Source organism: Podarcis tiliguerta, assembly GCF_965153285.1.
Source record: "Podarcis tiliguerta genome assembly, chromosome: 2".
Lineage (NCBI taxonomy): Eukaryota > Metazoa > Chordata > Lepidosauria > Squamata > Lacertidae > Podarcis > Podarcis tiliguerta.
The window spans coordinates 13,417,480-13,437,054 of record NC_139535.1 but is presented as its reverse complement, the minus strand read 5'-3'; the positions used below and the strand labels follow the sequence as shown (position 1 = coordinate 13,437,054).

At 46.8% G+C, this 19,575-nt stretch overlaps 1 protein-coding gene across 6 annotated transcripts; it reads left to right on the top strand.

Moving 5' to 3' along the window:
- The first annotated feature begins 354 nt into the window (after positions 1-354).
- On the top strand, positions 355-18,911 carry LOC310670847 (tripartite motif-containing protein 10-like). Of its 6 annotated transcripts, none has more exons than XM_083426648.1 (7): positions 355-374; positions 7,282-7,707; positions 9,214-9,309; positions 10,936-11,166; positions 12,379-12,494; positions 14,747-14,800; positions 16,411-17,956. In XM_083426648.1, the coding sequence occupies exons 2-5, from the start codon at positions 7,294-7,296 to the stop codon at positions 12,382-12,384; spliced, it is 747 nt and encodes a 248-aa protein (XP_083282774.1). In that variant the 5' UTR covers positions 355-374; positions 7,282-7,293; the 3' UTR covers positions 12,385-12,494; positions 14,747-14,800; positions 16,411-17,956. The 6 variants fall into 6 exon arrangements, with proteins under 6 accessions (XP_083282774.1, XP_083282772.1, XP_083282773.1 ...); XM_083426646.1 differs by lacking the exon at positions 355-374 and adding an exon at positions 3,551-3,617; XM_083426647.1 differs by lacking the exon at positions 355-374 and adding an exon at positions 4,157-4,225 and having other exon boundaries at positions 16,411-18,412.
- Positions 18,912-19,575: the final 664 nt, after the last annotated feature.

Below are 19,575 nucleotides of genomic sequence, written 5' to 3'. Positions count from 1 at the left end.
TACTTTCGGGTACACACTGAGTGGACAGTTGTTAACATTAAACCAAATAAACAAGTTTATTTTATAAGCATTAACAAGTTTATGGTTTCAGATAATTTTTCTTGTCCCTTTCTTAACCTTAGTTTCTTTACCGGCCTACACCTTCTGACTGATTATCTCAACTGTTTAACTAACTCCTCTTAACAGATTCTCTCACATCAAACTTGCCCAACTCCAGACTTCAGGCTGACTTCTTAAGGACTCTTAACTAACTCCTCCCATTGGATTCCTATTGGTTATTCATTTTACAATTAGTTAACCCTTTCCTTATGACCCAGTATGATGTCACACACCTAGGAGGGCAAACACCACAGGGACATAGCTAAGTTTGGCAGGTCAGCCTATGCTATGGTAGTGTTTGGTGGGTGTAAAACTGGGTGCCAGACTCCTAGTTCCCAGCTTAAGGAAGTGTTCAAATCAAGCCAGGCTATCCTGGTTAGGTGTAAGGAGGACAGAGGAAGGGGCTCTGTGGCAGATGAATTGGGGGGGGGGGGGCTCTTTACTGATAGGAGAAATAAAGCCAGTTTAGGGGAGATAGTTATGTGAACTAGCAGGCTGGAATGGTGGAGAGAATGCCAAGCCTGAATTCAGAGTCCAAGGCTGTGGCTATGGGAGAAGGTCAACCCTTTTGGGGTGTTATTACTATGAACCCCTCCATCATAGGCTCAGGTGGAATATACAGTGGTACCTCGGGTTAAGAACTTAATTCGTTCTGGAGGTCTGTTCTTAACCTGAAACTGCTCTTAACCTGAAGCACCACTTTAGCTAATGGGGCTGCTGCGCCACTGCTGCACGATTTCTGTTCTCATCCTGAAGCAAAGTTGTTTTCTCCCTTCATTTTTTTGGGAAAAGTTTTTATTATTAAAATAATTCAGCATTAATACACACATATTGCAAATATATAATAAGCATACAAACATACATTTAATATAATCCTTAAAAACGTTCAAACATACCTACACTCAATCCCACAGATAATTCCTCCTGGAGGTCTGTTCTTAACCTGAAACTGTTCTTAACCTGAGGTACCACTTTAGGTAATGGGGCCTCCTGCTGCCGCCACGCCGCCAGAGCACGATTTCTGTTCTCATCCTGAAGCAAAGTTCTTAACCCAAGGTACTGTTTCTGGGTTAGCAGAGTCTGTAACCTGAAGCATCTGTAACCCGCGGTACCACTGTATGTGTCAAATAAACCATATATCCTGGAGACGCCACAGTCTCTGCTGTGCCTCAATTCCAAAAACACGAACTCCGCAGCAATGCCTGGAACCCCTAAAATGTCACCTTTGAGAGTTTGGGGTGGTAGTGAGCAACAGTATTAAACCCTGCGTGCAACACCTGAGGATCTTAGCCAAATGAGGCTGCTTATCCCACTAAAAAGCCCCTCTTTTATGTTGCTTCCTTTCAACTTGTGTGCAGAGAGAACTGGATTATCCAAAACAGTGCAACGGACAGAAACTGCTAATCTTGTTTTGCAGTCTTTCTTGGCATCGATGCCTCTTTTTAATGCCAACAACACACAGCTGTTCCACCTTTCTTCACCTTTTCAGTTAGCAAAACCTAGCAGCAAAGGTGCGTTTGCATGCAGCCCTATTTGAGTCCTCAATAAAGCAAGATGAGCGCTTCAACCCTTATTCGCTCCACCTCTTTTTTCCTTTCTCCTGTGATGAGGCTGCATTTTAATGTTGTATTTTAATCTTGTTTTTAAGTTGTATTCATTCAGCTTGTTTTTATTATTGCTTGTTAGCCGCCCTGAGCCCGGCCTTGGCTGGGGAGGGCAGGGTATAAATACAATTTATTATTATTCAACCCCAGTCTTTCGCGACTGGACTTAACTTTCAGGGGTCCTTTAGCTTTACCATTTTACTGAGTTCTGTGAGGTTTCTTTCAAGGAAACACCAGATTGCAGCCATGTTACCTTCCCAAGGAATCTAGTTTTGGCTCAACCAGCCAGGCAGGACCGGCGGGGGGGGGGGAGGCACCTCAGGTTTCCCACTCCCACCCCCGTTTTGCATGTGGCAGGTGAGAGTTCGCACCAGAAGCTTCCATGGGCATAACCAGGATTTAGGCAGAACTGAGTTATATGTGACACAATTGACCAGTTAAGTATTTTTATTTATTTATTTACTTGATGGGGGCAGCTGCACGCCGCAGGCTGTGCCCATGGCAGCTCTCCTGCTTCACCCTCAAACCCTAGAGTGAAATATTTTGATATCCTTTTCAATAACACATAAAACACTACGGTCACACCTCATGTTACTGTTAGGATATTTTCCCGTTCCACCTTAAAAGGGAGAGGATGTTTGTGTCACAGCCTGCGTATTTCCCTGTTTCACAGGATGTTTATGTTGTGTCTTTGCTTTCGTTTCTCTCTCTCTGCCGGAGACATCTGAAGCAGGCAGTCATGTTTTTCTTTGTTCTGATCAACGCTGAATAAACTTGTAAATCATGCTCTCCTGGGTGCATCTTCCACTCTGGGCATTATCTGCTGATAGAGCGTGCATCGGCTCTGGAATGTGGGAAGCTATTTCTGGAGCTCCTGTCGCTAATTGCTGATACTGCGTGTCTACGGGAGATCGATGGACGTCCGGAGACGACGTGGAGTCAAGATGGACTTTGTCTCCCTGGCAGTATCCCAACAGTTACGTCCGCTTCATGTTATGTTCTTTCAGGTTACATTCTGGGGTGACCCAGAAGTACTGGAAAGGGTTACTTCCGGGTTTCGTCACATGCGCAAAACAATGTCATGCGCGTGCGCAGAAGCGGTGAATGGCAACCTGCAGGTGCGCCGCTGCGGGTTGTGTTCTTTTCATGTTGCGAACGGACCTCCAGAACGGATCCCGTTCGCAACCACTGTATATGCATATATGGTGTACATTTTTTAAGTGATAATTGCATTATCCTTTTTTGTAAACCGCTTTTGGAGGTTTCCCCCTATAGCTGAGCCATATATAAAATTTTATGAAACAAAACATTAAAAAGTACAGGGAGATTTCCCCCCCCCCCCAAAGAGCTCATAAAGATCCCATACAAAAATAAAATTTAAAAATCTTATTTCATATCCTGGAGGGCTCTCCTTCCTTGGAGGCTTTTAAGCAGAGGTGGGATGGCCATCTGTCACAGGTGCTTTAGCTGAGCCTCCTGCATTGCAGGGGGTTCGGCTAGATGACCCCCGGGGGTCCATCCCAACTCTAAAATTCTAACAATTCCTTACACGGAGGTTTCAGAGAGGGGACTCATCCAGCCACTTTGCACAGGGCTGGTCCCAGGTTCCAATCCCCGTGGGAGGCAGCTAACTCTTATTCCCAATTCTTCCCACCCCAGACAGCATCGCAGGTAGGGGCGGCAAGAAACGAGATTTCGGGGCGGGGTGCGTTTGTGTGTTGTAATTGCTCTTGGTCCGCCCCGCCCCTCTCCCCGATTGGCCGGAGGAGCGCAGCCTGCACCGTCCTGACCAATCCCAGGCGAGGCGCTTTCGAATTTTCAGCGGGACTAGCGCCTTTTATCCCCCTTGTTTTGGTTTGTCTCCAATTCGCAGCCTGGGAAAGCGGCGCTCGCTCTGCAAGCGGAAAAGCTAAGGTGATGGTTTTGTGCAGCAGGGCTGCGAGAAGGCAGAGAGCCTTCTTTTTTTGGGGGGGGGGGGTTGCAGGGTTTGGGTGGTCCCTTGTCCTGAGCAAACAAAACAAGCCGCCGTGCAAGAAATTAAATCTTCCTCCTCTTTCGTAGCGCAAGGTGGCGCACGTGGTTCTTCCCGTTCAAAAACGCTTGTGTGTAATTTGTTACTTTCTGAATTCTTTTTTTTTTTTTTAGCACTGTGTTTTAAATGGCTGTGACCTGCCCTAAGGCCTGGGTAGGCAGTAAATCAAATACAGTCAGTAAAAAAAAAAAAATTGTATATCTGGGTTGCTGTTCTTTTAATTTTAATTTACCTTAATTTCCTTCTGGATTTCAGCAGCTTTTCATCTACCGTTTTTACTAGAGCCTGCTTTGATTAAGCGGTTCATAAATGCTATTAGAATGAAAAGTGACACACGTGGGTTTAGCAAAGGGGTGCGTAAGAGAAAGTGAGAGTGGGGGATAAGCGTTTCAAAGTACCAGTTTTTTTAATGCCCCCCCCCCTTGAGTTTGCAACAGGGTGTGGTTAGCGGCCAAGAAAGCTTCAGCTTTCAGCTTGGTGCCAAAACGAGGTAAGGCAGGAAGGCAGGGCCTTGCTGTTTCAATGTGTTGGCCCCACTTTGATTCAGTATTAAATGCTGAACATTAAATATTTCAGCTATTGGCTCCCCTTTCCCATCTATGGTCCATTTGTGCCACAGCCCCATGTAAAGTTTTATTCTACAGTGGTACCTCGGGTTAAGAACTTAATTCGTTCTGGAGATCCGTTCTTAATCTGAAACTGTTCTTAACCTGAAGCACCACTTTAGCTAATGGGGCATCCTGCTGCCGCCGCGCAATTTCTGTTCTCATCCTGAGGTAAAGTTCTTAACCTGAGGTACTATTTCTGGGTTAGCAGAGTCTGTAACCTGAAGCGTCTGTAACCCGAGGTACCACTGTACTTGAATTGTGCCCAGTAGTGTGTGAAATGGTATTCAGACATCTTGCGAAGGCGTATCTTCTTCCTCAGGAGTTGCCTGCTCCTTTATTTTATTATTGTATTGTGTTTATTTCACATTTTCTCCGAAGAGCTCAAGGTGGCGTTCAGCATTTTCACCCGCCCTCCTTTTTTCAGGGTTTTTTCAACAACCCTGTTAAGCTGAGAGTTGGAGACTGGCCCAAGGTCACCCAGCCAGCTTCTGGTTGTTTTGGATTTTAACATTGGTCTCCTGAATTTCTGTTTTTATAATGCTGTTTGTTTGCATTTTGTGTGTGTGAGAGAGAGATAGGTAGTCTTTTAGTCTTTATTTATTATTTTGTTACATCCCCTGGGAATTTTAAAGTGGTTTAGGCATGGATTTTGAATGAGATAAAATCTCAAAAGAATATAGTTCTTGAGCAAGTGCAGAGTATTAATGACTCTGAGGCTCCTCTTCCAAAATTGCAAGTACTGCTCTTCCTCCTCATACGAAGAAAAGCACATTAAAAAGAAAAGGTGGAAACAAGAGCCCTCTTTTGCCTTCAGCTTTATCTAAGACAACAAAAGGACAAAAAGCTGAATGTGGGAGAGTAAATATTTTTTTAAGAAACAGTTTGATAGGTAGAATTAAGTAGTGTACAACAGCCAAGCTCTACAGATTCCTCTATCCAGTCCATCTTAAGGAGCAAGAGTTGTAGGACTTGCCGATCAGAAGGTCAGCGGTTTGAATCCCCGCGACGGGATGAGCTCCCGTTGCTGATTCCCTGCTCCTGCCAACCTAGTGAATGTAAAAGAACAGGGAAAAACCCTTAAAGGAATTTCTAAGACCACAAATACATAAAAAAGAGGTGTGTGAAAGCAGTCATATGGACCCAGGGGATCTCAGTGGGTCTCCCTGCCCCCATCTCCCACAGTTCTAGGCAGGGAAAGGCAGTGCGGTGTAGTGGTTAAGGCTAGGACCTGGGAGTCCAGGCTTCAAATCCCTGCTCAGCCATTTTGTTCACAGGGTGACTGTGAGCCGGGCATGCTCTCTGGTGCCCTTCCTCACAGGGTTGTTGTGAGGAAAGACCATGCACGCTGCCTTCAGCTCCGTGGGGGAAAGGTGCGATCCGGCACCTCTCAGGTGGGCGCCATTGCCATCCTAAGAGAACAAGGAGGCGTTCATGGTGAGTTCCGGCACCTCTTTTTTTCCTAGAAAAACAGCACCGGATAAAGATATACAGTGCTACCTCGGGTTACATACGCTTCAGGTTAAATACACTTCAGGTTACAGACTCCGCTAACCCAGAAATAGTGCTTCAGGTTAAGAACTTTGCTTCAGGATGAGAACAGAAATTGTGCTCCGGTGGCGCGATGGCAGCAGGAGGCCCCATTAGCTAAAGTGGTGCTTCAGGTTAAGAACAGTTTCAGGTTGAGTACGGACCTCCGAAACGAATTAAGTACTTAACCTGAGGTACCACTGTACAGTGGAACCTCGTGTTACGGACAAGATCCGTTCTGGAGACCCGTCCGCAACACGGAACTAACACATGCCGAATCGCTGTGTCTGGGCACGCACGCAGCACAATTTAGTGCTTCTGCGCATGTGCGAGCAGCGAAACCCAGAAGTAACCCGTTCCGGTACTTGAGGTTGCCGCGGGACGCAACACAAAAACACGTACAGTGGTACCCCGCAAGACGAATGCCTCGGAAGACGAAAAACTCGCTAGACGAAAGGGTTTTTCATTTTCTGAGGTGCTTCGCAAGACGGATTTTCCTAAGGGCTTACTTCGCTAGACGAAACGGCCCTGCCTCTCGTGTCATGGCGACGGTCACTGCACTCACGCACGCTCGCTCCTCCGGCTCCCTCCCACCTTCCGGCTGACGGTTAGTGCCTCGCGCCGCTGCCCACCGCCCTCGCGTGCTCCTCTCAGAGAGCCATTGCCGCCAGCAGCCGGCGTTGCAGCCGGAGTCGCGCTCCTGAGCCCCGCCGCCCTCCAGCAGCTGCGTCGCACGGTGGCCACAAGGCGCGGGTGAGTCTGAGGTACCGGCTGCGGCAGCTGTCCTGCTTCTCCCCGCCCCTCCCCGCCATTGTTAGTGTTTAACTGCAGTGGTGCTTCGCAAGACGAAAAAACTCGCACAACGAAAAACTCGCGGAACGAATTTATTTCGTCTTGCGCGGCACCACTGTAACCTGAAGCAGTCACAACATGAGGTATAACTGTACAGTGGTACCTCAGGTAAAGAACTTAATTCGTTCTGGAGGTCTGTTCTTAACCTGAAACTTTTCTTAACCTGAGGTACCACTTTAGCTAATGGGGCCTCCTGCTGCCGCCGCACCACCAGAGCATGATTTCTGTTCTCATCCTGAAGCAAAGTTCTTAACCTGAGGTACTATTTCTGGGTTTGCAGAGTCTGTAACCTGAAGCGTCTGTAACCTGAGGTACCAGTGTAGTGATAAATAAATGAAGCACAGCCTCATTGGGTTGGACAAATTCATGGCGGACCGAACTATCAATGATGACCATATCAGGAAATGCTCTTCTGAATAACAGAGGGAGAGGGACGTTGTCCTCACGTCCTGCTCACAGGCTTTTGGTTGGCCACTGTGAGAAAATATTGCAGGCCTTTGATGGGCCTTTGGCCTGATCCACAGAGCTCTCGCTAACCACACCTTTCCTTTTGCTTCAGAGGGAGGCAGCCATGGCAACCAGGAGTCCCACCAGCGTGTCATTCTACTATGAAGCAACCTGTCCCATCTGCCTGGACTACTTCGAAGACCCAGTGACTGTAGACTGCGGGCACAACTTCTGCCAAGCCTGCATCACCCAATATTTGGGGGAGCCCGATGCAGACCCTTCCTGCCCGCTGTGCAGAGAACAGGTTGAGCCAAATAACTTCAGCCCAAACTGGCAACTGGCAAGCCTTGTGCTTATCAAGAAGATTCAGGAGGAAAGACAAGTCGAGGGAAAAGATGGGGTATGCAAGACGCACGGGGAAGCCCTGAAACTCTTCTGCATGGATGACGAAGTCCCCATCTGTGAGGTGTGTGACGGGTTGAACTTGCACAGAGGCCACAGTGTGTTGCCCCCTGAAGAGGCTTCTCAGCAGTATAAGGTAGGAAATTGCTGTAATAGGTGGGTGAGGAGCAGCGTTCGAAATTAGCCAGGCGCATTTTGCACCTGGCTACCGGCCACTTGCTGGGACGTGGGTGGTGCTGTGGGTTAAACCACAGAGCCTAGGACTTGCCGATCAGAAGGTTGGCGGTTCGAATCCCCACGACGGGGCGAGCTCCCGTTGCTCGGTCTCTGCTCCTGCCAACCTAGCAGTTCGAAAACACGTCAAAGTGCAAGTAGATAAATAGGTACCACTCTGGCGGGAAGGTAAACGGCGTTTCCGTGCACTGCTCTGGTTCGCCCAGTCGGAATGAATATATTGGAACCCAAATGCATCTTCTGTGCAGCCTGAGCGAGAGCAGTCACCATTAAGGAACAGAGGCAGAAACAGGCTGATATATATGTGGACTGTCCCTGGATCAAGTGACTTTTAAAAGGGACGCTGATGGCACTGTGGCCTAAACCACTGAGCCCCTTGGGCTTGCCGATTGGAAGGTCGGTGGTTCGAATTTCTGCATCGGGTTGAGCTCCCGTTGCTCTGTCCCAGCTCCTGCCAGCTTAGCAGTTTGAAAGCACACCAGTGCAAGTAGATAATTAGGTACCGCATGGCGGGAAGGCAAATGGCGTTTCCGTGCACTCTGGTTTCCGTCACAGTGTTCCGTTGCACCAGAAGTGGTTTAGTCATGCTGGCCACATGACCTGGAAAGCTGTCTGTAGACAAATGCCGGCTCCCTTGGCCTGAAAGCGAGATGAACTTTCTCTGGCAAGTCTTGCACAAAAAGGTCTTGCAAAACTAGGATCCGACACTGATTGAGCGCCGGAAAGCCCTATGCAAATGTTCAGTACTATTATGGTTATCTCCATTTAGGCATAGTACAGTGGTGCCCCGCAAGACGAATGCCTCACAAGACGAAAAACTCGCTAGATGAAAGAGTTTTCCGTTTTTTTAGTCGTTCCGCAAGACGAATTTTCCTATGGGCTTGCTTCGCAAGACGAAACGTCTTGCGAGTTCTTGCGAGTTTGTTTCCTTTTTCTTAAAGCCGCTAAGCCGTTAATAGCCGCTAAGCCGCTAATAGCCGTGCTTCGCAAGACGAAAAAAACGCAAGACGAAGAGACTCGCGGAACGGATTAATTTCGTCTTGCGAGGCACCACTGTATTTAGTAATAATAAGTTTTACTTTTGTTTCAAACCTCCTGGGTTTCCTGTTTTCAGTTGCTGTTGGCTGTTCTGTTTCGCATGGCCTAGAGACTTTGGTATAGAAGGCGATTAATAGCAATAACAAAGCATGTGACCCCAAAGTTTCAACTTCTTATTGAAGTTCTTCCCATCTCTTCCCAAAATATCACCACTTTGAGCAGGCTAGTCAGAGATGGGGACAAGAAGAAGAAGAAGAAGAAGAAGAAGAAGAAGAAGAAGAATCGGGCTTTATTTTCTAAGGAAATGGCTGCTTAAAATCAGGTGGGTTGAACTCCTAACCAAGCTAAATGACTTTTCTGTTCTCTTCAGGAGAGAATTGGTGTCTATGTGAAGTCTTTGAAGCAAGAGAGGAAAAGGCTTGTGAACCGGAAATTAGCTAAAGATGAGAAAAAGCAGAAATGTCTGGTAGGTTCATGTCATTATGGTGGGGAATCTGTGGGCCAGTATTGACAGATGGGCAGGGGCCACCCACCTATCAATCAAATGACATCATGGCCAAGTGACTGATAAAGTCACCTGTCAAGGTCAACCTTCTGGGCAGAGATGGGGATGGGTTTGCCTTTCATGCAGACAATCTCTTGTCAGAGAGATTGTGGGTACGATATTGAGGCAAGGTGCCCCCTTTTCTGTACCCGCAAGTTCTGAACAACCAGCTATGTCGGTTTTTGTAATTCAGACCTCCCTGGCTTGGTAATTCAGAGGGCTCCCTGGCCCTCAAAATTGTTTTAAAAATACAGTGGTACCTCAGATTAAGTACTCAATTTGTTCCGGAGGTCTGTTCTTAACATGAAGCACCACTTTAGATAATGGGGCCTCCCGCTGCTGCCGTGCCGCCGGAGCATGATTTCTGTTCTCATCCTGAAGCAAAGTTCTTAACCCAAGGTACTATTTCTGGATTAGCGGAGTCTGTAACCTGAAGCATATGTAACCTGAAGCGTATGTAACCCGAGGTATCACTGTAATTAAATTATTAAGACTTTTCGTAATGTGTTACACTAAAAAAACTTAATCTAAACAAAAATAAAACAGAAAAAGAAGAATACAAAATCCTCTCTCCATGGGCATAGCCAAGGGGGAGCGGGGGCCAGTTGCCCCCCCAACAGTAAAAATGAATACAAATCTGAAGTTCTGTCCTCCTAGCAAAAGCCTGCCTCATCCCCAAAAATCTTGGCTACTTCCATGCCTCTCTCACAGGTAGATCTTATCCCACTACGAAAGAGGTAAACTCTCCCAGCAGTCCCTTGGGAGCTTCTCTTCCCATTAGTCCCAACAAGGACAAGCAATGACCAGGATGGTGGGATCTGAAGGGCCCAAGGTTCTCCAACCTGAATCTCCTCTTCCAGTGCTGGATTTACGTATACGCTAAAGAAGCTGTAGCTTAGGGCCCACCCCCTTGGGGGCCCCAAAAAAATTAAAGGGGGGGAAAAACTGGGTGTACATTTCCAAAATTATATTTCAGTTGAACAGTTACTTTGATGAAATACATATTTTGTTATGTGCACATGGCTTTAGATACCTATGAGATCCATAAATTACCATATAGCATATATTCAACACAAAACACAGCAAAAATTATTGTTGACAAAGAACAGCTGACATATAGAGGGCCCCAATAGCTTCAGTAGCTTGTTGTTGTTTAGTCGTTTAGTCGTGTCCGACTCTTTGTGACCCCATGGACCAGAGCACGCCAGGCACTCCTGTCTTCCACTGCTTCCCGCAGCTTGGTCAAACTCATGCTGGTAGCTTCGAGAACACTGTCCAAACACCTCGTCCTCTGTCATCCCCTTCTCCTTGTGCCCTCCATCTTTCCCAACATCAGGGTCTTTTCCAGGGAGTCTTCTCTTCTCATGAGGTGGCCAAACTATTGGAGCCTCAGCTTCAGGATGTGTCCTTCCAGTGAGCACTCAGGGCTGATTTCCTTCAGAATGGATACGTTTGATCTTCTTGCAGTGGCTTAGGGACTCATCAAACCTACATCTGGCCCTGTTCTTCTCCCTTATTTTTTCTTCATGTATTCTCTCCCACTCCCAGAAAGAGTTAGAAACGGAGAAGCAGAAGATCATGTCCGCCTTTGAGAAAATGCACGAGTACCTCGTTCAGAAACAGCACCTCTGGCTAGACCAGCTGGAAGACCTGACCAAATTGCTGGAGAGGAAGCAGGATGAGAACCTCACCAGACTCTCCGAGGAGATTTCCCGGCTCAATGGGCTGATTGCTGAGATGGGAGGGAAGTGCCGGCAGCCCCCGAGCGAATTCTTGCAGGTGAGACTTAGAATCACACACAAACACACACAAAATGCATGTTCCAGGACCCTTGGAATGAAGGAGGCAGGATCCTAGGAACAGCCATTTGCTTTCCACAGACAAAGAAATCACCACTAGGACAAGAGGAAGCCCCGTGCGTGTTTTGTCTGTGTAAAGGGACCCCTGACCATTAGGTCCAGTCGTGGCCGACTCTGGGGTTGCGGCGCTCATCTCGCTCTATAGGCTGAGGGAGCCGGCGTACAGCTTCCGGGTCATGTGGCCAGCATAACTAAGCCGCTTCTGGCGAACCAGAGCAGTGCACGGAAACGCCGTTTACTTTCCCGCCGGAGCAGTACCTATTTATCTACTTGCACTTTGACGTGTTTTCGAAGTGCTAGGTTGGCAGGAGCAGGGACCGAGCAACGGGAGCTCACCCCGTCACGGGGATTCAAACCGCTGACCTTCTGATCGGCAAGTCCTAGGCTCTGTGGTTTAACCCACAGCGCCACCCGCGTCCCTTTTGTCTGTGTAGCTGAGATCTATTTCTCTCTTTCTTTCAGGACATTAGCAATGTCATCAGTAGGTATGTAGCTCCTCTTTTTGTGTCCTTTGCTCTTTGCATGGACGAGTTTCGGTCACACTGGGGGTGTTCCTGCAAACAAATGACGCTGTATTCCTTCACTGTGCATGGTTCACACTGTTGTCTGTCTGTCTCTTTTAATTTTGAGTTGGTGCTGCCCTGCTATTTTAAAAAACAAGCAGAAATGGATCTCTGTAAAATATGGTTCTAACATCCCTTAGATACAATCAACTGCTGCAAGCAGTTTTCTTCGAAGGGATAATATGGAAGATTGTGGCTTTCTTATTTCCTCTGCAATGTGAGAGCTGTCTACCTGCTTTTGGGGATTCATGGAGGATAGTTTTGTTATCTGGGCCAGATACAATCTGGGCCTGATCCAGCTTAAGGAGACAAGCTCTTTTTTTATTACTATTTTACATTGTTTTATGTGACCCTCTTGGAAGTTTTTTTCTTTCATGATTAAGTGGTCTATAATTTTTATTTTTACTAGAAAAATAAATGTTAAAATGTACAAGAGGTCTCAAGTTTTAAAACACCAGGCCGAGGCACTTGTTCAAGAGTGGTTCTTGAGTTAAAAGCCCATCTTGTCCTTTAATGATACAAGTTCACAGGAGAATGGCATTATTTTACTATTTTGTATTTTCTTCCAGGTGTGAAGAGAATTTAGCAGAGCCTGTGGTGGACCTTCATTCCTGCTTGGAAGCCCATTTCAGAATCGCCGTTCAGAAAACCACTGCTTTAGAGGCTGCCATGGAGAATTACAAAGGTACAGTTTGTTTGCAGCATTTACTCTTGGGTTTTCTTCTACTAATAGACTTGCAGCGGAGTTTCCTTTTAACTGAGTATCTTTATTATTTACAAACATGTACACTGGTTGAATACAAATAAAATAACACAATCCTTTTCTCTTCCACCCATCTGGCCAGAAACTCATGCTCATTTACACACCGACCCTTGTTGATCACGTACCCTCAGTGAAGACACCTGCTGCTGGGTAGATTTTTCTGTTGCCTGGCAACCTGTTCAAGACCAGTTCTCAAGTTCTTTCTAGAATATTCCAACACAGTTGACATTTGAAGGAAGGGAAATAGCTACGGGTGTTCTCAGAAAGCTCCAATTTCAGGCTCCTCTGCATAGCTGTCAACCTTTCCCTTTTCTCGCGAGGAATCCTATTCGGAATAAGGGAATTTCCTTTTAAAAAAGGGTAACGTTGGCAGCTATGCTCCTCTGCAACAAATGGCATTAAAAAGTGGTGTGGGGGGGTCAATTCCCCTGCAAGGTCCCTCAGTAGGTCTTCAAAAAAGAGGCATTGCCTGCTTCTATTTCTCCTTCGTACAATCTATATTCCAATCTATACGGAATTTGCCACCACAACATGTAAGGCTGCTGTCTTAGATGAGTTTACAAAAGGCTCTTGGGGGCTACAAATCATGATAGCTGCAAGTCCTGTGAAGGTCCTAAAGTGTAGGTGAGTTCCCACAAGGCAAGACACAGTGATAACAGCAAGAATCTTTATTGAACCAACAAAACTCGAGAACGGGGGGGGCAAAGCAATTGCTTATATACATTTCTGAAGGCCTGGGCCACTCCCACCCCCAACGTGATTGGCTGTCTGAACTTCCAAGCTGCGAATCATGACTCAGAGTTTAAGGGCCAATGGCAGAGACCCAAATCCTGAAATGTCCTGTGATTGGATATCATGTATCAAATCAGAACACAGGGGCTCAGAATCCTTAGTCCAGACTGAAGCTCAGGCAAACACAGCCCACTGAATAAATAATAAGTCCCATCTGCGGTATATTGGAAGGTGGGCGCTTTTGACGGGGTGACTCTTTGTGGCTTGCTCAGTAGGGCAGGTGGGCATGGTTGACCGAAAAGGCTTCACAGGTATAAATGGGCAGATACAGCACCACCATTGCTCTGTCTCTGCCCCAATTAGCAAAAAGTCTCCGAGTGCACCAGCACAAATGGAAAATGCCTCCTCTTCCTGCTTTGGGAATCTTCCCCTCACTTTCAGCTCCGTATATCGTTGGACTTGATTACAGGCTTTAAGAATACAGTGTTATTCCAAACAGCATGATCTCAATTTAAAGGCTGACTCCCTAGGGTTTTCTGCACCTTGAGAGAGCTGGTTTTTGTTGGTGTTGTTCATGAAATCACCTTCAAAATAAAATTTATATACTGCCCTATACCTGCATGGCAGTTCACAAGATAAAATTACAATAGAAAAACACAAAATACATAAAATATAAACAAAAGTGGCTGGATAATCCACCCCAAACACACACACACAGTGTTAAAACAATTTTTAAAAACGCAATTACAAAACAATTTAAAAGAATGTAAGCAGTACTCTCTGCTGGGTGGTAAGCAGTCCTTTTGTAGTCTAGATTCAGGTAGGTAGCCGTGTTGGTCTGATGCAATAGAAATAATAATAATAATAATAATAATAATAATAATAATAATAATAAATAATACAGTGGTACCTCAGGTTACACATGCTTCAGGTTACATACACTTCAGGTTACAGACCGCTAACCCAGAAATAGTGCTTCAGGTTAAGAACTTTGCTTCAGGATGAGAACAGAAATTGTGCTCCGGCAGCGTGGCGGCAGCAGGAGGCCCCATTAGCTAAAGTGGTGCTTCAGGTTAAGAACAGTTTCAGGTTAAGAACGGACCTCCAGAACGAATTAAGTACTTAACCCGAGTTACCACTGTAATGATAAATTGTCCAGTAGCACCTTAGAGACCAACTAAGTTTGTTCTTGGTATGAGCATTCGTGTGCATGCAAAATACAAAAGCAGATACGAAAGCTCACACCAAGAACAAACTTGGTTGGTCTCTAAGGTGCTACTGGACAATATATATATATTTCTTTTGTAGTCTGTCAGGCCCCACTCTAGGCCTGGGGAGGAGAGGCCAGGAACAGGACCCTCAAACTCTGCAGATGTTCCTTCCTTGCCCCTGGCCATTTTCTTTATGTTTGAGAGTCTGAGCAATTTCCCTCTCCTTCACAGGTTCCCTGGAGCGAGTTCTGGACGCAAACAACTTGGAGGAAGCTGTCAGCACAGGTAACCTCCATGGGGAGACAGAGAGAGAGGGGACATTTTAACAGGAGGTGGTGTTTAGGCATTGGGGTCTAAGAGAGCCCCCCCTGCATAACCAGGGGGCTACTTTTGCAATGAGGATGTACAGGAGATGGAATAGCATAGGATGAGGTGAACTGCCCTGAGCAAGAGATCAAATGGCAGTCCAGCCACGAACTCACAAAATTGGTTGGGAAACCTGTGGTTATTTGCTGTGCCTCTTTGCCTACATTCAGCTGAAGTTTTGGGAAGAGGCTGGGGGTGATTCTGCAGCAGCTGAAGATTATCCTTTGCATGGGAAGCTGTGTTGTACTGACTCCAACTACAGTGGTTCCTTGGTTCTCGAATGGAGTCCGTTCCGTTCAAGATCCGAAAATGTTCAGAAACCAGGGTGCAGCTTCCGATTGGCTGCAGGAGCTTCTTGCACTCCGTTGGAAGCCATGTTGGACATTCGGCTTCCAAAAAACGTTTGCAAACTGGAACACTCACTTCCAGGTTTGTGGCGTTCAGGAGCCAAAACGTCCAAGTCACAAGGTGTTTGAGAACCAAGGTACCACTGTATTGGCCGATCCAGTTCAGTATGGTCTACAACCAGGGTTTCCCGAACTTAGGTCTCCAGCTGTTTTTGGACTACAACTCCCATCATCCCTAGCTAGCAGGACCAGTGGTCAGGGATGATGGAAATTGTAGCTGGAGACCCCGGCCTCTCCAGGTATGCCCCATGGAGAGCCTCAAGGTCCATAAATAGCAACACCCTAGTGGTCCCGGGCCCTAAGGAGGTTAGATTAGCTTCAACCAGAGCCAGGGCCTTTTCAACACTGGCTCCGGCCTGGTGGAACGCTCTGCCTCATGAGACCAGGGCCCTGCAGGATCTGATTTCTTTCCGCAGGGCCTGTAAGACAGAGTTGTTCCGCCTGGCCTTTGGCTTGGAGCCAATTTGATTCCCTCCTCCTCTTTCTTTTTTCTTTTCCTTCTCCTGCGATGAGGCTACATTTTAATATTTTAATGTATTTTAATTTTGCTTTTAAGTTGTATTCATTCAACTTGTTTTTATTATTGCTTGTTAGCTGCCCTGAGCCCGGCCTTGGCTGGGGAGGGCGGGGTATAAATAAAAATTATTATTATTACAGTGGTGCCTCGCAAGACGAAAAGAATCCGTTCCATGAATCTCTTCGTCTAGCGGTTTTTTCGTCTTGTGAAGCAAGCCCATTAGCGGATTAGCGCTATTAGCGGTTTAGCGGCTATTAGCGGCTATTAGCGGCTTAAGGGATTAGCGGATTAGCTGCTAAAAGGCTATTAGCAGCTTAGTGCCTTAGAAAAAAGGGGTGGGGAGCGGAAAAAAACCCCAGGAATCGCAAGACATTTTCGTCTTGCGAAGCAAGCCCATAGAGAAATTCGTCCTGCGAAGCACCTCCAAAACGGAAAACCCTTTCGTCTAGCGGGTTTTCCGTCTTGCGAGGCATTCGTCTTGCGGGGCACCACTGTATTATTATTATTATTATTATTTATTACTCTGACGTGCAAGGCATGTGCCTCTACTGCTAAGCCACAGGCCTTCTTTCCTGAAGCCACTCAGTCTTCCCTCTTTCCTGCAGTGAATGTTGTTCTGGATCCCAACTCAGCGCACCCCTATCTCGTTCTCACTCCGGACCGGAAGAGCGTGCGATGGGAACCGTCGTGGAAGGAGAGGGAGTGGCGGAAGAAGAACGTTTCCCAGCATTCGGACAGATTTGACTGGGAGGTCTGTGTGCTCGGCCGCGAAAGGTTCATTTCGGGGACGCAATGGTGGACGGTGGAGGTGCTGGGAGAAGGCAGCTGGACCCTGGGGGTGGCGAGAGACTCGCTCGCTCGGAAAGGATCCTTCAACGTCAGCCCTGACGAGGGCATCTGGGCTCTGAGGAAGCCGTTTTGCGCCACGTACCTGCCTCACGAAGTCTTGGCCTTAACTTTCCCCGAAACCACTCCGTTGATGTTGACCAAGGAGCCCAAGAAGATTCTGGTGGCCCTGGACTACCCGTTAGGCTGGGTGGGCTTCTTCGACGCCGAGACTGACGAATACATCTTTGCTTTCCACTCGGCGTCGTTCGCTGGGGAGAGGATCAGGCCCTTTTTCCAGCTGCGGGAGAGGGGATTCACTCTGAAGTGCTGACTCTTGAGGGGGCCTCCTATCACCCCCAAAAATCACCCCCAGAATGGTGGTGACACACTAAAGCTTTATCTGTGACTATATAAGAGCGGCCATTTTAACTGGTTTTCAGGCAAGAATTCGTTCCCTGACCACAGCTTTTAGATTGTTTTCCCATCTGCTTTATTTGCATGTTTCCAAGAAGGCTTAGAGGCCCTCCGTGTCATTACTGTGTTTTGAAATAATGATTCCTTCTAACTTTTTTTTTATATATAAAAAAGCTGCAGACAATCGAAAAATTTAGGGGTATTGATCCAGTACCTTTGACAGGGGGGGAAATGAACGGATTTGAGAATTGCCCTCACTGTGCAAGTGTTGGGGGCAAACAAAAAAATGTGAACTCTACCAGAAAAAAATTATTTTGGGGTAGAAAGCAGGTTTTTTTCCAGGATATTGCAGTTGGAAGAAGCATCTTAACTGTGCTCACTTTGGGCTTTTGCATTTATTTCCCTGCGCTTTATTTCCACCATTCTTTCCCTCCATATGAAGGAATATACAACTGCAAAGGGGCAAGTTTCCCCCTTGTAGCCATTCCATGCAGTTGGGTCCCCTCCATGACCAGGGGTTGTGATCGCAAAGAGTGGTCTGTACTTAAACAGCTGCTCATGCCTTACTCTTTCGGAAATGTCAGGGGGTGGGTTTGGGGTGCAATTTTGGGATGGGGCTCACGGTGCGTGCCTCTGACTCCCTTCTACACAAAGAGGCTTGTAGCTGCAATGGGGAGGTCTCACGGGTGAGGAATATGTTTATTTTGGTGGGTGAAGGGTTTATGTAGTCACGTGACATTCTAGGTCAGGTGACTGAATCTGAGAGCCTAGGCAGGAGTTTCCTGCGGGAGGGGAACCACTATAAAGAGTGGACAAGTGTGGTAGTGGAATGAGGTCAGAATAAGACAAGCTTAATTCCCATCTTTGCAGTACGTTTGAGACCTGAGAAACGTTTGAGTCCTGGAAAATGTAGTTTATTAAGGGTGCTGAGAGTTGTAAAGAGCCCTCTATTTCCCTCGCAGAGCTAGACTTTCCCTGGGAATGGGGAATGATTGGAAACCTCTCTGGAAATTGAAGCGTGTAGGGGTTTCCTAACAACTCTCACCACCCTTAACAAACTACAGTTCCCAGGATGCATTGGGACTGTTCAAAGTGGCACGCTACAGCTTTAAATACTTAGTGCAGGTGGGTCCTAAGAGATTGGGACATACCCCTCCAGTGATTTGATTGCTAACAGGGAGAAATTCCAACTTTTAAAATTCTTATTTTATTACCTTTGACACGATACTGATTTGGGAACATGCAGGTCACACATTCCTCGTAAAAGTGCCGTTACTTCTGTTTTTAGGGGTTTTTTAGCCATCATTTGTGTGCTTTTAAAAGGATTATGTAACAGAGAGAATAAAGTTACTTTTTTTGAAATTTTCATTGCTTCAGCTGGCTATGTGTGTCCCCCCCCCCCAAAAAAAACCCTGCAGGTGTTCATAACATTTTAAAATACTTGCAATTTGAATGCTAGCAACTTGAATTAAATACTTCTGTCCTGTCATTCTGCACTCTTACGATATTGCATCCCTGATTTTGAACACACACACACACACACACACACACACACACCAAAGCAGCTAAAACACACCAGTTCCACTTTAAAAACCAAAGCAAAATTTTGGGCATTAAAGCACTCTCTAAAGAAGAGGTGGTGAACCCGGTGACCCTCAAGATAATAGTTTTATAAGCAGAGGTTGGATGGCCATCTGCCATGGATGCTCTAGCTGAGATCTCTGCATTTCAGGGGGTTGGACTAGATGACCCTTGGGGTCCCTTCCGACTGTATGATTCTACGATCCTTGCAGATCCTGCCATCTTCCATTCTGTCGACGTGGAATAGCATGGACGTTGCTGAGACAGGTGTGTGAACACCTGACCACGAACCTGTTTACTAGCAGACAGGGCATCACTCGCAAACAAAAACTCTTCTGAGAAACGAAGCTGGTGGAGGCGAGAGGACAGAGAACATCCTGGACAAGATTCGGAGATATCATTAATCCTCTCCAAGGTTGCAGAAAAGGCCTTGTTTCCTTCCCAGGCCAAATCAAGCACTCAGTTGCCTGCCAAAGCCTTGAGCTCCGTTGACTTGCATGCAGACTGGTTACGCTTTTAGATAGTAGAGTTGGAAGGCACCCAGTGGTCATCTGGTCCAACCCCCCGCCACAATGCAGGAATCCAAGCTAGCATCAGTGACAGATGGCCTTCCAACCTTTGCTTAAAAACCTCCAAGGAAGGAGAGTTCACCACCTCCCGAGGGAGTCCGTTCCACTGTTGAACAGCTCTTACTGCCAGAAAGTTTTTCCCCATATGTTAACAGTGGTACCTCGGGTTAAGTGCCGTATTTTTCGCTCTATAGGACGCACCTTTTCCCCTCCAAAAATTAAGGGGAAATGTGTGTGCGTCCTATGGAGCAAATGCAGGCTCCCTGGCTTCAGCGATAGCAACACAAAGCCTCCGAAGCCTGCGCTCCGGAGGCTTTGCGTTGCTTTCGCTGAAGCCAGGAGAGTCTGGTCTTTGAGGCTGGTGGGGGGGGGGGAAGC

Excerpts from the sequence above, each read along its gene's own strand:
- LOC310670847 (XM_083426644.1), top strand. The coding sequence starts at position 15,110 with ATGGGAAGCTGTGTTGTACTGACTCCAACTACAGTGGTTCCTTGGTTC. Across the intron at positions 15,366-16,410 it reads CAAGGTGTTTGAGAACCAAG|TGAATGTTGTTCTGGATCCC; the intron begins GTACCACTGTAT and ends TCTTTCCTGCAG.